The sequence below is a fragment of the Cavia porcellus genome, unplaced genomic scaffold, assembly GCF_034190915.1.
Source record: "Cavia porcellus strain 051 isolate PalLab524CR breed Dunkin Hartley unplaced genomic scaffold, mCavPor4.1 scaffold_1, whole genome shotgun sequence".
In the NCBI taxonomy this organism is placed as follows: Eukaryota; Metazoa; Chordata; class Mammalia; order Rodentia; family Caviidae; genus Cavia; species Cavia porcellus.
In genome coordinates, this window is record NW_026947484.1 from 233,281,528 (window position 1) to 233,295,400 (window position 13,873).

The window sequence follows — 13,873 nt, forward strand, 5'->3', positions numbered from 1 at the left end:
ACAACCAAAAAAAAAGCTTTCAGGATTATATTGCCATCTTAATTTATATAAGTGAGGTTCCAAAAACAATACAAATGCACTTGGTGCATTTCTTAGAACATACTCCTGTCATGAAGCATTGCATGACTGTACATACATCTTTCTCCTTTTTTAAAAAGTCACAAATCATAAAATAAGCTCTGTGCTCTGTAACATGCTCTTTTCACTCATCTGTTACTTGCATCAGATGGATTCTATCCCACTGTCAGCAATTGGATTTTGCCCTATAGAATATACCACAACATTTGAGTTCCTACATACATGAAGGATTGATACGATCTGAGGTTGAAGTTCTTGCCTGTGGAAGGAGGATGTTGCTAAAATTGGGAATCAGTGGGGAAAATGTGGTAAAATCTGGAATTGTTAACACCATAAAATCATAGTCACCTCTTCCAGTTTCTGTCTTCTGCCCCGATCAACAGCTTCATAACCTCAGTGCAGAAGCAAGAATGGATGCTATGCAGGGGAGACCGAAAAAAGAGACAAAGGGAGACTTCAGAAAATTCATTCCCTCTGCAAATGTCTGTAATCTTCATGCTAAGCACTTTGGCTAAAATGGAAGACATCGTAGATTTGGTTCCCGTCCTCGTGTAAGGAAAGTCTAGCATTGGAAAAAGAAAGGCAGGGGCAGGGAAACTACAGAAGTAAGAGGAAAGAAAATAGTAAAATACCAAAGGAGTGGTGAACTTGATTGCTGAATAAATGCAGTGCTTGTGTTAATATCATTTATGTATTTAGAAATGAGTTTAAATCCCAGCCATCTGCTCCCACATCAAACACATATGCCATACCCCTGATTTTACCCTCCCTACATATACTCATCCCAATAATAATCTGGCCACATAATTCTCATGGCTTCCCACGGCTGATAATAAAAGAGATACTTGATCCAAACCAGTGAATTTGACCCAGTTCTAAGTATAAATATAGTGAAAGACATAAATTTCTTCAGTGACAGTTTCACTAATTAAGTTATTCGGCCTGTTTTTAGCCACTTTGGGGTTTTTCTTTTTAAGGTGGTTATGAGTGTTGTTTGTCATGGCATCATTAAGCCAAGAACTCACATAGTTACTCACACAGATTACTCATCAATGCCTGTTCATAACAGAATCCTAAAATGTTTAAGATTTCTGATGCAAATCAAAATCTCATCATCACTTGTCATTGCTAAATTAAATGACAGGATAATAACATTACATTAAAACCATTTTTCTCTTGATTGAGTACCTTTTTGAGAAGTGAACCTTCTAGATATATATTTTCTTCATCAGTACTATACATGCATTTAGAATGTAAGATAAAAATAGAATTGAAAGGAGGAGTGGGATGTTTTCAAATTATTGATGAACTTCTTTTGAATCTCAACCGTATTTGACAGTGTGGTACTCGGGAATGGAGTAGTTTAGCCCAATTTATTAACACTTTTAGAACCACCAAAAGGAAGCTCACAGGCTTCATGCCCTGCAAACAATGTGTTAGTGACCTACGGAAACTGGCACTGATCTGTTACTCCAGGAATATACCTTACAATGGTTTCAGCTATATCATAGCCTATAAATTAATATAAATTTATAGTTCACAGTCAACTTATCATTGAAAACTTCTCTTAGCCTTTCCCATCTAAACTAATTAACCTTTCTGTTTATACCTGATTCCTCTCCATCTGCTCCTTCTAGCCACTGGCCACTTTGTGGCTAGGACAGAGGTCTCCTTCTCCACGTGCCCTTACTCCCAGAACTCCTTTTCCATTTTTTTGTTTGTTTGTTTTGGTTTTGGTATCAGGAATCGAACTCAGAGCCCCGTGCTTGCCCGGCAAGCACTGTGCCAGTGAGCTACATCTCCAGTTGTTCTTTTCCATTTTAAAGTTGGTCATTTCCTTTCATCCTTCAAAGATTTTGTTTCGTCGGGCCAGGGATATAGCTCAGTGACACAATATAGCAGGTGATACAGCTCACCTGCCCTGCAAGTGCAATGTCCTGAGTTTGATTCCCAGTACCAAGGGAAAAAAAAAAGATTTTGTTTCTTCACATCTTCTGTCTTCACAGATAGGAAAATCTTACCTCGGAACAACCGTTTATTCTTTTTGCCTCATTTCATACTGTCATCAGGCAATAACATTACAATAAAATACTTAGCTTTTGGTGAAGTCATCGAAGGTTTAGAATGAAGCAGGACTGCCTGTGAGTTGATAATATTGAATCTTGGTGATAGGTGTGTAGGGGTAAGGGAAGTCATATACTATTTGCTTTACTTTTATATGTGTGAAATTTTTTCCATAGTAAAAATTAAACTCTTTAAAGAGCCATTGTTTTAAATGCATGTTCCTTTCATGTAAGTACATAAAATGTGGTACACTGGGACCAAAACCTGATCCTGCCCTGTCAGCATCCCACCTCTAACAAGGAAACAAGATCTCTACTCCGTGGAATTGCAGTGTCTCTTCCTTACCGACATGTACACGATCCCTAGAATCCTGGCATACCTCCCGCTGCTTGTTAAGGTGACCAGATCAGCCCATACAGAAATACACTGACCCTATGTGCCAAACCCCACTGTGAATGAGACTGTGCTGAGCACTGGAAATGGGAGTGTGAATCCAAGGTCCCCATCAGCAGACCTCAGAAGTAGAGTTACAGCATGGGCTGTAGGGGAGAGAGAAATTTCATCAGGCAGCTGCGCTCTGTGTGAAAGGGAGGCTCTTCATTAAGACTAAAGTTCACAGCATCAGATAACCTTTCCTCTTCTAAAGAACTTAAGCCACTTTCAGTTACTAATGTGCTTTTTCTTTTTTCTGTTTTTAAATTATAATAGTCTTACTGCTCGTTTGCCAAAAATTGGAGAAACCATCCATGGACATAAGTTTTTTATTGGCTTTGGAGGGAAAGGTGCCAACCAGTGTGTCCAGGCTGCCAGGCTTGGAGCAAAGACATCCATGGTATGCAAGGTAAGCGCTTGGATTTTAGGACAAGCTCATTGTTTTTCTTCTTCATAACCATTATAAACTGAACAAGTCAGTGGCTCTAATACATTCATAATGTGCAGCATTGCTTCTGTCCAGCGCTGCCCAATTAGCATCATTTAAGACTAAAGCTTCTATATTTCTTCTTTCCTCCTCCCCTCTAGCCCTTGCAATCACCAGCCTGCATTCCATGCATATAGAATTAACTGCTCTTGACATTACATATAAATAGAGTGCATAATACATGGTATTTTATGTCTGGCTGCTTTCATTTACTGATTTACTGTTTCTGAGGTCGGTCCACACTCCAACATGTGTCAGTTATTAGTCCTTTTTATGTACTTACCACAAATTGTTTATCCACCCATGAATAGACTGATGGGCCGTTTCCCCCTTTAGGCTGGTGTGATAGATGACTGCTGGGAACATGCATGTACATACACTTATTCAAGTCCTCGTTTTCATTTCTTTTGAGTGCTCATGTTTTTAAAGATCAGAATAAGAGAGAAGAATCTTCCTGGTTCTTTGTATCGGTTTCTGCCTTGTTGAATCCTCTGGGAAGCAGCAGGCCTCTCGTAGGTTAATGCTACATTTCCTGGACGTTAATGTGTTCCTAACTAGAGATGCAGCGTGAGGAGGATTAGCCTATTGGGGGTTTCTGTAGTCAGACTTCTACACAGCAGTATGAGTCATTCCTGTGCAGTAAGTTTCACTGCGGCCCTGCAGCTTTCAGAAACTTAGTCTAGGAACTGGTGACATACTCGTCGCCAAGTCATTTTCCTCTAATGTCGCATCTGAGAAAGAAATCTGCACCTCAGTGAACTCCGTATTACTCACGTTCTGGCATATTTCTGCTGCCAAGTGTGTGGAGATGTGATATGTACCATTCACTGGTCCTGTTTCCGCCCATCCTTCTCAGATAATGTGAAAGTAAGTGAAACTCAGTTCTACTTTTGCATCTTCCGTTCATCTTAAGGTGCTAGAATTATTAGTATAAGAAAGGAAGATTATGTTGGTGTTTTATGTAGGGAAAGCTAGACAAGGTCTACACGGTAGAGGGTAAGAAGAAACGTGAGAAACTTAAAAAGCATGAGCCTTGCCCTGTGAACCATATAGATTTTACCAAAATTTCTCCAAAATATATTTCCTATTACATATAGCACTTTTCTCATTGCGAAGCCTGTAAGTGATGCTGTATGATTATCACTTTATCTGCTAATGAACTATAACTTTTTTTCTAATTTATTACTACTTTTGAGTGTCTTATCAAAAATACCATGTGAAACAGAAAATTTAAATCCTCAATTGGCTAGGTAGAGCTCTTGACTTACAATATTATTATCATAAATTGGCAGTTACATTTTATGAATTATGGGGTTGTGGGAGAGTGCTGTTGAAAAGCTTAGGCCTGAGCCACCCGGACTTGGTTAGGTATGAGGGTCTCACGAGTAATCGGAGGTGCTGAGAAAGACCCTAGGAACTGAATGATACAATTTCCTGGCTGGGAAAACCTGAGCATAGAATGGCATTCAGGGACCCAAGACACTATTCTGGGAAGAAGAGAGTGTCCTAAAAGTGGAGGTATGAAAAAAAAGATGAGAGATCTCTGTCCTTTTGGAAGGCTCTGTATTCATGGAGCCATGAGTCAAGATTAAATGTCCCCTGGGATCTCATCCAGCTATAAGATTTGATGATTGGCTTTATTTTAGGTCTGTTGAATTAAGGCAAAGAGAGAAATACAGAGTAAAAATATTTGAATTATGGAACTGAATTTGAGAAGTAAACCATGAAGCCATATGAGTAGATGTGAGGGAAAAGACAAGTATCTGTATCCTGGGACGTCTTCCACTGGGGAGGCTGCCTAAAGCCAAGCTGCTCCTTTGATCTTGTCTGTATATGACTTATGGTATCATCTGAACAATTTTGAAAATTCTACATATTTTCTGTGCGCACCTGGTTTAGTCATTCAATGTTTGTCCCCACAGTAGAAGTTAGCCTAGATGTCTCAGAGTGAAGAATAGAAAACATGACTTCTAAAACCTATCAAGGGCAGCTTTGCTTAGGAAACCTAGGACCTTTAGCCAGAAACTTATTTAAAAGTATAGCATAATATTCGAAAGAAAGAAAGGAAGGAAGGAAGGAAGGAAGGAAGGAAGGAAGGAAGAAAGAAAGAAAGAAAGAAAGAAAGAAAGAAAGAAAGAAAGAAAGAAGAAAGAAAGACAATATTTTATGACATCTAGCCATTAATCGTGATATTTTCCATTGTGATATACATTTTTATTAAGCAGATCAGCCAAACTTGCTTTATAACAATTTTTTAAAAATGACGGCTTCCAAGAAGAAATCAAAATCATGAAATTAATTAAGATACAAATGAAAAGATGGGACAAAAAGAAAACTGGTAGACAATTCTTATGGTTTTCCTAGCAATACTAAGTTACCTACTACTGCCCTGCAAAAAAAACCAAAAAACAAAAAATGGAAATGAAGCTCTGATGAAGTAAGATTGTTTGATGTCCTTGTAAAAACACTTGCATTGAGCTAGGGAAAATTGTTTGTGAAAGTACTGTTACAAAAAATATTAAGCAAGGGCTACATCAGTATTTATATAGTAACACGTATATTATAAGACACTTGAAATACAGTAATTAAGAATCGTATGGATCATTTATAAATATCTCATTGTTTCTGTAGGGTAAACTCTGAGTTTCTGTGTTTGAAACTCAAAGGGTAAATAAGGACCAAAATATATAATCGATACTGTGAAATAGGAAGAATATGTTCAGAGCCCAGGATTACAGCTCAGTGCCACAGTGCCTGCCTGGCAAGTGCAAGGTCATGAGTTCAATTCCTGGTACCAGAAAAAAAAAAAGGAGGAAAATGTTCAAATAAGAAAGGGAACTAGGTAGGGAGAAGGGGGAAAGGAAGGAAGGCAGGGGGCTGGGGATTTAGCTCAGCGGCATCAGTGTCTGCCTGGCGAGTGCAAGGTCATGAGTTTAGTCTCTGGTAAATGGTACCAAAAAAAAGAAAGGAAGGCAAAAGAAAAAAATGGAAGCAAAGCTTTTGTGAATAAGGAAGAGAAGAGGGGTTGAGGGCGGGTAGGAGGATGGGGGAAAAAGAACCAAGATACATCATGTACAGGCACAGATTCCCTATGATGAATGTTATCATTATACATACCTAGAGTGTACCAATAAACTTAATTAAAAATGAAAGTCAGTATTTACTTAAGTCAAGGGCCATCCCTACTGTCTAATGATAATTAGAGATAGTCTTTACAGTTTAAAAATCCAGGAAATATAGTATAGAAAATGAAAGTCTTCTTCCCAGAGGAAAGACCCTACTAGGACATCTCTCATAAGACCTCATCTAATTTGTACATATATTCCCCTCCACATTCCACAGAGGCCAAATGTCAGAAGAAAGTTATTTCTAAACATCAAACATAGGCAGCTCAGGAGAACCATGTTGAGTAAAAGGCTCAAAATGCAAGGGCCCAGTGTGAGCCCAGAGACCTTGCTGTCTGTTCAGAGGCACAGAGCCATAAGCAGGCATGGACCCAAATGACCCAGGTCAAGAATCAGCAAACTGGATTGGCATTCAAAACTTACCTGGTCTTGCTTCCTACAAACATGAGATTATCTAAACTAATTCAAATAGCAGCTGTTTCCCTTCAGAAAGTTCAGGCAGGAGATATAGTGACCAAGGGAGTCTCTTAGGGCAGTGCTACTCAAAGTCCAGTCCTCAGCCACGGCCAGACTTCAGGATTCACTGATTCAGACAGCAAAATCTAAAAGTGAGCAGAGAATTGCTTATAGCAATTTCATGCAATAATTTTTTAGTTGTTGCATATACTAGTAGTAATAAATTAGCCCTTGTATTTTGTGTGATTGTTTTTATATAATTGATTGTATTTTACAAAATTATTGATTCCTAATAGATTGTAACCTAGAAAAAAAAAAGCCCTTCACCACTGCGAATTTGAGAGTACCCATCATCTTAGCCAAAAAAGGTGCCTTCTGTGCTAGATTACTGTGGGAGTATCCACTGATCTCACATTTAGATTTTTATTTTCAAAAATCCAAATTGGTCATCAGATCTGGCCAGGTGACATATAATGAAGTGAAACCTGTTCTTTCCTCAACTCAATTGAAAGACAACTGGCTAAAGCCACTTGACTGTATGTCAAACAGGGGTGCAAACAATACCTCTCTGTGTCATCTTAATATAGAAGAAATGATGAAGAAGAAAGAAACCAACTGGATTACCAGAAACCTGCTCTCAGACAGGCAGGCCTGCTAATGGAGAGTTAGGATTAACTTCATATCTCAGAGAACATTTCTAAGGGAAACACTTTTATCTTTGATGTAAACACCAGGCAGTCTTAAATAACTGACATTTTATGCATTCTTCTTTTATCTTTTATGGTAAGGCCACAAATGACAAGTTTAAAAGTTAATACGAAGGAATTATTTAAAACAGCACCTGCTGAGTTTTGTCATCTCCTCAGTTCGCTGCTTACTATAATCCTCAAGCAGCAAAACATCACTGAACGTCTGAAACACAAGGACTGAATGGCTTTAGGCTTGGTGTTACATCCTGCTTGAGTATATATGGTAACTTCCAGCAGAATGTTCAATTTTGGTCCTCCGTATTCTAGTTTACCGCAAATGTATGTTGAGGCATGAAATTACTAAGTGGTTTCTGCCATTAAAAGGTTCCAGCCATTCTTACGTGATTTTGAAAAATAGAAATACCTTATATTATAGTGCTGACTAGCTACCTTCCCCCACCAATATCGTAGTGCTGGACCAGGGAAGCCCACTGAGGCCTCACTGCCTTAACAGCCTTGCGTGGGCAGAGTGCAAGAAGCCCTGGGTGCCCTGGACCTGGCTTCTTCCACCTGGAGCAGGCTCACTCAGGCAGGCTACCTCAGGTGATGTGGGCTTTAGGAACTTTTCTGCCACAACATGTGTCACTGCTGACTGTGAGAGCGCCTAAATTTAAGAGGGAAGTTGGGAACGAAACCTCGTTAAAACCATTCTGCAGCCACTACTCGGACTGGCTCTGCTGGGTGTTGGTGTCATGTCCCTCCCAGGAATGACAGGGGTCCTGGAAAGCAGAAGAGAGGGCGCCTGAGATGATCAGATCCTAATGAACACCTTTAACGTGCAGGGCTTGGGCAGGGACCTGTATATTTTATGCTAGAATCTCCAGCAAGACTTATGCCAAAACTAACAAATACAGAATGGCAAAGAATATTAGAATGGCTTTGAATTGTGGAATTGATTACGAGTGCTGTGGGAGTTCTGGAAATGAGATTAGTGACAGCCAGCACAGGGAAGGTAGATGTTAAGTTGGTACTTGAAAAACAGGTAAGATTGAGTAGGTGGAAGAGAGAGAAAGGACTTGAGTTCTCAGAGGTGAAAGCAAGGAAGTAGGCTTGACCATGTGGTAATCACATTGAGTTCTAACACGGTCAAGTTACAATATCAAGTTAATAATGACTTGCTGCTGACCACAGTGAAGAACAGAGAAATCTATTTTATTTTTCTTCTCTTTGTGGGGCTCAAACCCAGTAGCACTCTGATCACTAAGCTACGTCCCAGCATTTTTTAGTGTTATTTATTTTTTGATTTGAAAAAGGGTCTTACTAAACTGCTCAAGCTCACCCAAATTTGGAATCCTCCTACGTCAGCCTTTCGAGTATCCAGGATTCCTGGCATGTGACCCTACCTAATGGACATCTGATTATATTTACCAGATATGACTTGCAGAAAAATAGAAGCAAAAGGAAACATACTTAGGCCACATCAAATTGAGATTGGGGTCAGTAAATAGAAGCCAAGGAAACTTCTGTTACTGTATCCTGTCTTTATCCACATGTTAGAGGCCTGGTAGGCCACTTGCTCCAGCAGATTCTGCAGCCCACAACTTTCTGTCTCTCACTTAATTTATTAAATCGCCAGGGCAGCAGTACTCAGGACTGTGCTTTTCATGTTTCTTACACACAAGACTTTACAGACACCCCTGACTTGGAATCTGCAACCCTGTGATCCTCCACCAAGGCCACACACTGTAAGCACCTGGGGCACCTGCTGCAGCGCCTGATTCAGTCTGATTCAGTCCGGTGTGTAACCAGGCCATCAGGATTTTTATAAGCACCCTGGGACAGCTAAGACTGAGAACCACTGATTTCCTGCCTACCACAGCGAACTCATACCAGTTCCCATACCACAGCCTGGCTCAGATGGAACAATTTGAGACAAAGTGCAAAGAATTTTAATTAGTCTGATAATGGCAGAACTGAAATTAGACTCCAAGTTTCTCAACTTCCATGTGCACCATTTGCCTCATGGCCAAGACGCTTGCATTTAGTTTTTGTGTCCTTTGGTGGCCAAAGTGTGACCGAGAAAACAGAGAAGCTTCTACAGATTCCTTTACAATACTCTTTATTAGCCCATTAGTGCTTTATAACAGATTTTTTAATCAGGACTCCCATTTGTAGTATTTGCGGTGTTTTTCATGGTAGTCTCATTTAGCTTTCAAAAGCAGAAAATAAAGCCCTTATTTCAGGTCTGCTCTTCTGATTTCTGACTATCAGTTTCCAGAAACTAGAAAAAAAGCTTGAATTTGAGTCAGAAGCAAGCAGAAGAGGTTGAGAGGTGTACATTTCTCTCAACTTTTTTTTTTAAGTCCATAAGCATAAAAGAAAGAAGATATACAAGGTTTGTAGGGTGAGGGAAGTAGCATTTGGCATTCATCTCTATAATGCAGAATGAAAAGGAGAGCCATTTTAAATAGGATATTGATTTCCACTGCTTTTCGTTCACATTTTACTGTGTGAGTTGGATCCACTTAACATTTAAAACTTACTCCCAAGACCCAAAGCACAAGTATACCCCATTTGATAATACCAACCTCATGAAAGTAACAGGAGAAATTGAACACTAGTATACTTGCTTTGGTAGCACATACACTAAAATTGAACAGTACTAGTCACACTAAATCATTAGTGGAGGCACTAATATTCTTATTAGAATAATAATGATGAATCTCAGAAGTACTTACTGCACCCACATTCTTGTTTTCAAGATCACATGTTCTTCTCTTTGAAAATAAAGAGCAACAGGAGGAACTGGGAGCAGCTGGGCAGGAAAGTGGTTTGTAAGATTGGGTCCATAGGGGCTGGGGATTTAGCTCAGCAGCATAAGCACCTGCCTTGCAAGCAGGCGTTCATGAGTTCGACCCCCGGTACCAATCAAAAGAGAGAAAAAAAAAGAGGGTCCATGGGTAGGGGAGTAGCTCAGTGAGAGAGCACTTGTCTGGTGTGCACGAGGCTCCAGGTTCAGTGGCCTGCAAAACCAATCAAAACTGAATGCAAGCAGCTGTTCCCAGCGCCCCTTTCCCAAAGAACAGGCTGCAGACAGCCCCACTGCCTTGAAAAGGAGGATGTAGCGCCGAGGCTTTACTTAACCCCTTCCTGTTTCAGATGTGCTTCCATAGACAAAGTTATTTTATTTTCTCCTCACTTGCTGATTTTCCCAATAAGGAAATTGAGATGTAGAGAGAATTAAAGTGGCTTGCCCCAAATCACACATACAGAAGGCTTCTACTTTCCGTAACACAAGTGAAGACACTGTCTTCTGTCCTCTCTGTTCCTTCTTTCCTGTAACCTAGATGCAGAAGTGATGGAGCTTCTTAGCTAGCAGCAGCATTACTTGCCCAGTGTTTTCCTTTGCCAGATTTTCACTTTTAACAAGCTAACATCAGACAAGGCAAAAACAAAATTACTTTGTTATTCCTCTCACATACAGTTTAGAAGCCCAGCCAAACATATTTGTCAGGAAATTCTTATTAGAATAAATATGAAAACATAACCATCATCAAAAGATGTAGCACGGCAAGTAACTCCCTGAGCAGGAAAGAGAAAGCAGCTATAGTAGATTCTAGAATACCACTGCAGCAGGACTCCAAAATGAAATCTCCTGGAGCGTGAAATCTCTTCCTAATTATGCCTCTGACGCACGTGATAGTCTGCCTAGATTATGCTTGTCTCTATATGTCTTATTATCCTTTGCTGTTATCAGTTTCTTGAAGATAAAGCTACATACTTTTGAGTTTCCTCTTCCCTGCAACAATCCTCCTAATCCCTGTGCTCCCCAGTGTCTGTATTATCACCTCCGTTTATCAGTGCTGTCGCTGATGTTCACCTTTAGCAGACTTTGTCTGCACAAAACTGTTAACAAATGGAAGAGGCATTTCATTGCCTTAATGTGTACTAAGCCCCACCTGCCTAGAAATGACGCTTTCTTAATCCCTCTAACAGTCTTATAATGATATCTTCCCAGTTATAGAACTCTATGATGGGCATGGGAGAAAACTATTATATAAAACAAGATGACAGGGCAAAGAATCTGTTTCTGGTATGAATCTTTGACCTGTGACCTGGACAGTTTTGCACTTAGCTGGCAGATAAATAGCTGAGCTCTCCTAAGGGATACCTTTGGCAGGTGAGCTACTTCAACCGCGAACTCACCCGACAATAGTGCTCACTGCTGGATGCTCTATGCTGTAAATATGGTGGTTCTGCTAGTGAAAAATGTTGTACACTATTTTAGATTATTGCTTAACCAGCATTTCCAGAAAAGGGATAAAGGAAAAAGAGTTCTTTGGTGAAGAAGGTATTAGATATGGATATAAATCATGCAAACTCAGCCCAGAGGACAAATCCTATTTACTGCCTACTTCTGTAAATAAACTTTCATTGGAGCAACATACATCACACCTGCTTGTTTCAAGATCTTCTTTGGCTTCTTTTATACTGTATTGGCAGAGTTGAATAAGAGATCATATGGCCAGCAAAGCCTAAAATATTAACTGTCTGTTTCTTTAGCCAAAAGCTTTTCACTTGACCTATGCTGTCCAAAATCTTACAATGTAATTTTATCCTCATTCATTGGGGATCTTGACCAAAGTAAATCTTTAGGTTACTTTCTATTGATGAATCCAAAAAGAAACAGAAAAATACCAAGGAACCTTAGATGCATGTTACTAAGTGAAAGAAGCCAGTTTGCAAAAGCTGCTGCTATGTGAGTCCAACAATATGACATTCTAGAAAAGATAAAATTTGAGACAGTGAAGAGATCAGGTGGTTGCCAGGGACTAGCGTAAGGAATGGATGAATGGGCAGAGAACGAGATTTCTAGGTACGGAGACTATCCTTTATGGTAAGATAATGATGGACACATGGCATTATACATTTATGGCACCTACAGAATATGAAGCCTAGTGTTGGGAGGTACCACAGCTCAGAGATGGAGCATGGCATGTGCAAGGCCCCAGGTACAACCTCCAGGATCAGAGGGGAACAATGAACCCTGGTGGAAAGTGTGTAGTTTACAAGTGTCAGTGTGGGTTATAACAGATGTACACTCTGTGCAGGACGTTGATAGTGAGAGGTGGGGGAGAGTGGGAAGAAGTTATATGAGAACTCTGTACTTTCCACTTGCTTTTTTAATAGTAGAGGAAACAACACACATCCAGGGCTCATGTGACTCAGCCCACCACCACTCACAATCCAGCACTTGCCAGGTGGCACTTATGCTGCTGAGCTAAACCCGGCCCAAGGGAAAAGGGAATGTGTTGTGGCTCATGTAACTGAAAAACCCAGTGACAGGGCCTGCTGAGGCAGTTTAGGGGTCCATCAGACTATTAGGAGTCTGTATCTCTGTGGCTGTCACCATTCCTCTTTTAGTGTTCCCTCTTTGTTCAGGCCATCCCCCAGAACACTCCTCAGTAACTCCCAGCTCACATTATCTTACAGCAAGAGGCTGTAAGAAAACAACTTATCTTCCCCAATAGTCTTAAGATTTCTAAGATCGATTCTTAGTGGACTGATTGAAGTCCACTGTGACCGGAGTGGCTTCTTAATCAGGCCCAGGTCCCCTGACCAATCTAATCGTGTTGTCTGTGAATAGAAGAGGAATGATTGTGCAAAGGACAATTCAGAGTGCTGTTCACAGAGTGGATGCCAGGATGCAAAACAACAGAACCCCACTACACCAAGTTACCCAAGCCAGCTAAGGCTTTAAAAACTCCCTGCTGTTTGTCACACATATCAGAGTTACAGAAGGCAAGATACCAGGGCTGAGGGTGTGTGTGAGAGGGAGAGCAGTTGCCTAGTATATGTTCAAGGCCCTGGGTTCAATCCCAGTGCCAGAAGAAGAAAGAAGATTCAAGAACATGGAGCAAGTTGTTATAAAAATGTCTTCATTTGCAGTGTGAACACTGAGATCCTTCATACGTGTTGAGGATTGATGATGATGTATGCCTCTCTGTGCAGTTGTCAGATGAACAGATCAAAATGAGAATGGAGCTAGAGACCTTGTAACCATCATTAAATGCTTCACATTTTAGGTAGGCTATCAGTGAAACATTAAGGCAGTATGCAACAATTCATTCAGCTGAAATCAAGTCTAGCATCTTACATTAGGAAGATTAATTAATGTTTATAAAGTACTGTGCAGATATGCCATTTTAAAGTGCTAAGTATTCTAAAAGCTACATTGTAGCATTTTACTAAATGTAAAAGATCTAATGTTCATCATTTCTTGTTACAGGTTGGCAAAGATTCTTTTGGCAATGATTATATAGAAAACTTAAAACAGAATGGTATTTCTACAGGTAAAATTTATCTTTTTTAAAATTAGTGTTTATAACTTTCTTCTGCAATCTTGTTATAAGAAAATTTAACATAGAATAGAATTATTAGATCCTCCCCTGGTGGCCAGAAAGTTTTTATGCACAGCTTCATCTGATCTTACTTAAATGTTCCCTCGTGAATTTTTTTTTATGCATTCCTTCAAATGGGAA

General features: G+C 39.9%; 1 protein-coding gene across 5 annotated transcripts in view; it reads left to right on the forward strand.

Moving 5' to 3' along the window:
- Rbks (ribokinase) overlaps window positions 1–13,873 on the forward strand; it is an 87,103-nt gene that overhangs the window by 18,978 nt on the left and 54,252 nt on the right. For all 5 annotated transcript variants that reach the window (XM_063230493.1, XM_063230488.1, XM_013155955.3 and 2 more), the window contains exons 2-3: window positions 2,851–2,983; window positions 13,621–13,684. In XM_063230493.1, the coding sequence (XP_063086563.1) occupies window positions 2,972–2,983; window positions 13,621–13,684 (76 nt within the window). In that variant the 5' untranslated portion in view covers window positions 2,851–2,971. The remainder of the gene's footprint in view (window positions 1–2,850; window positions 2,984–13,620; window positions 13,685–13,873) is intronic.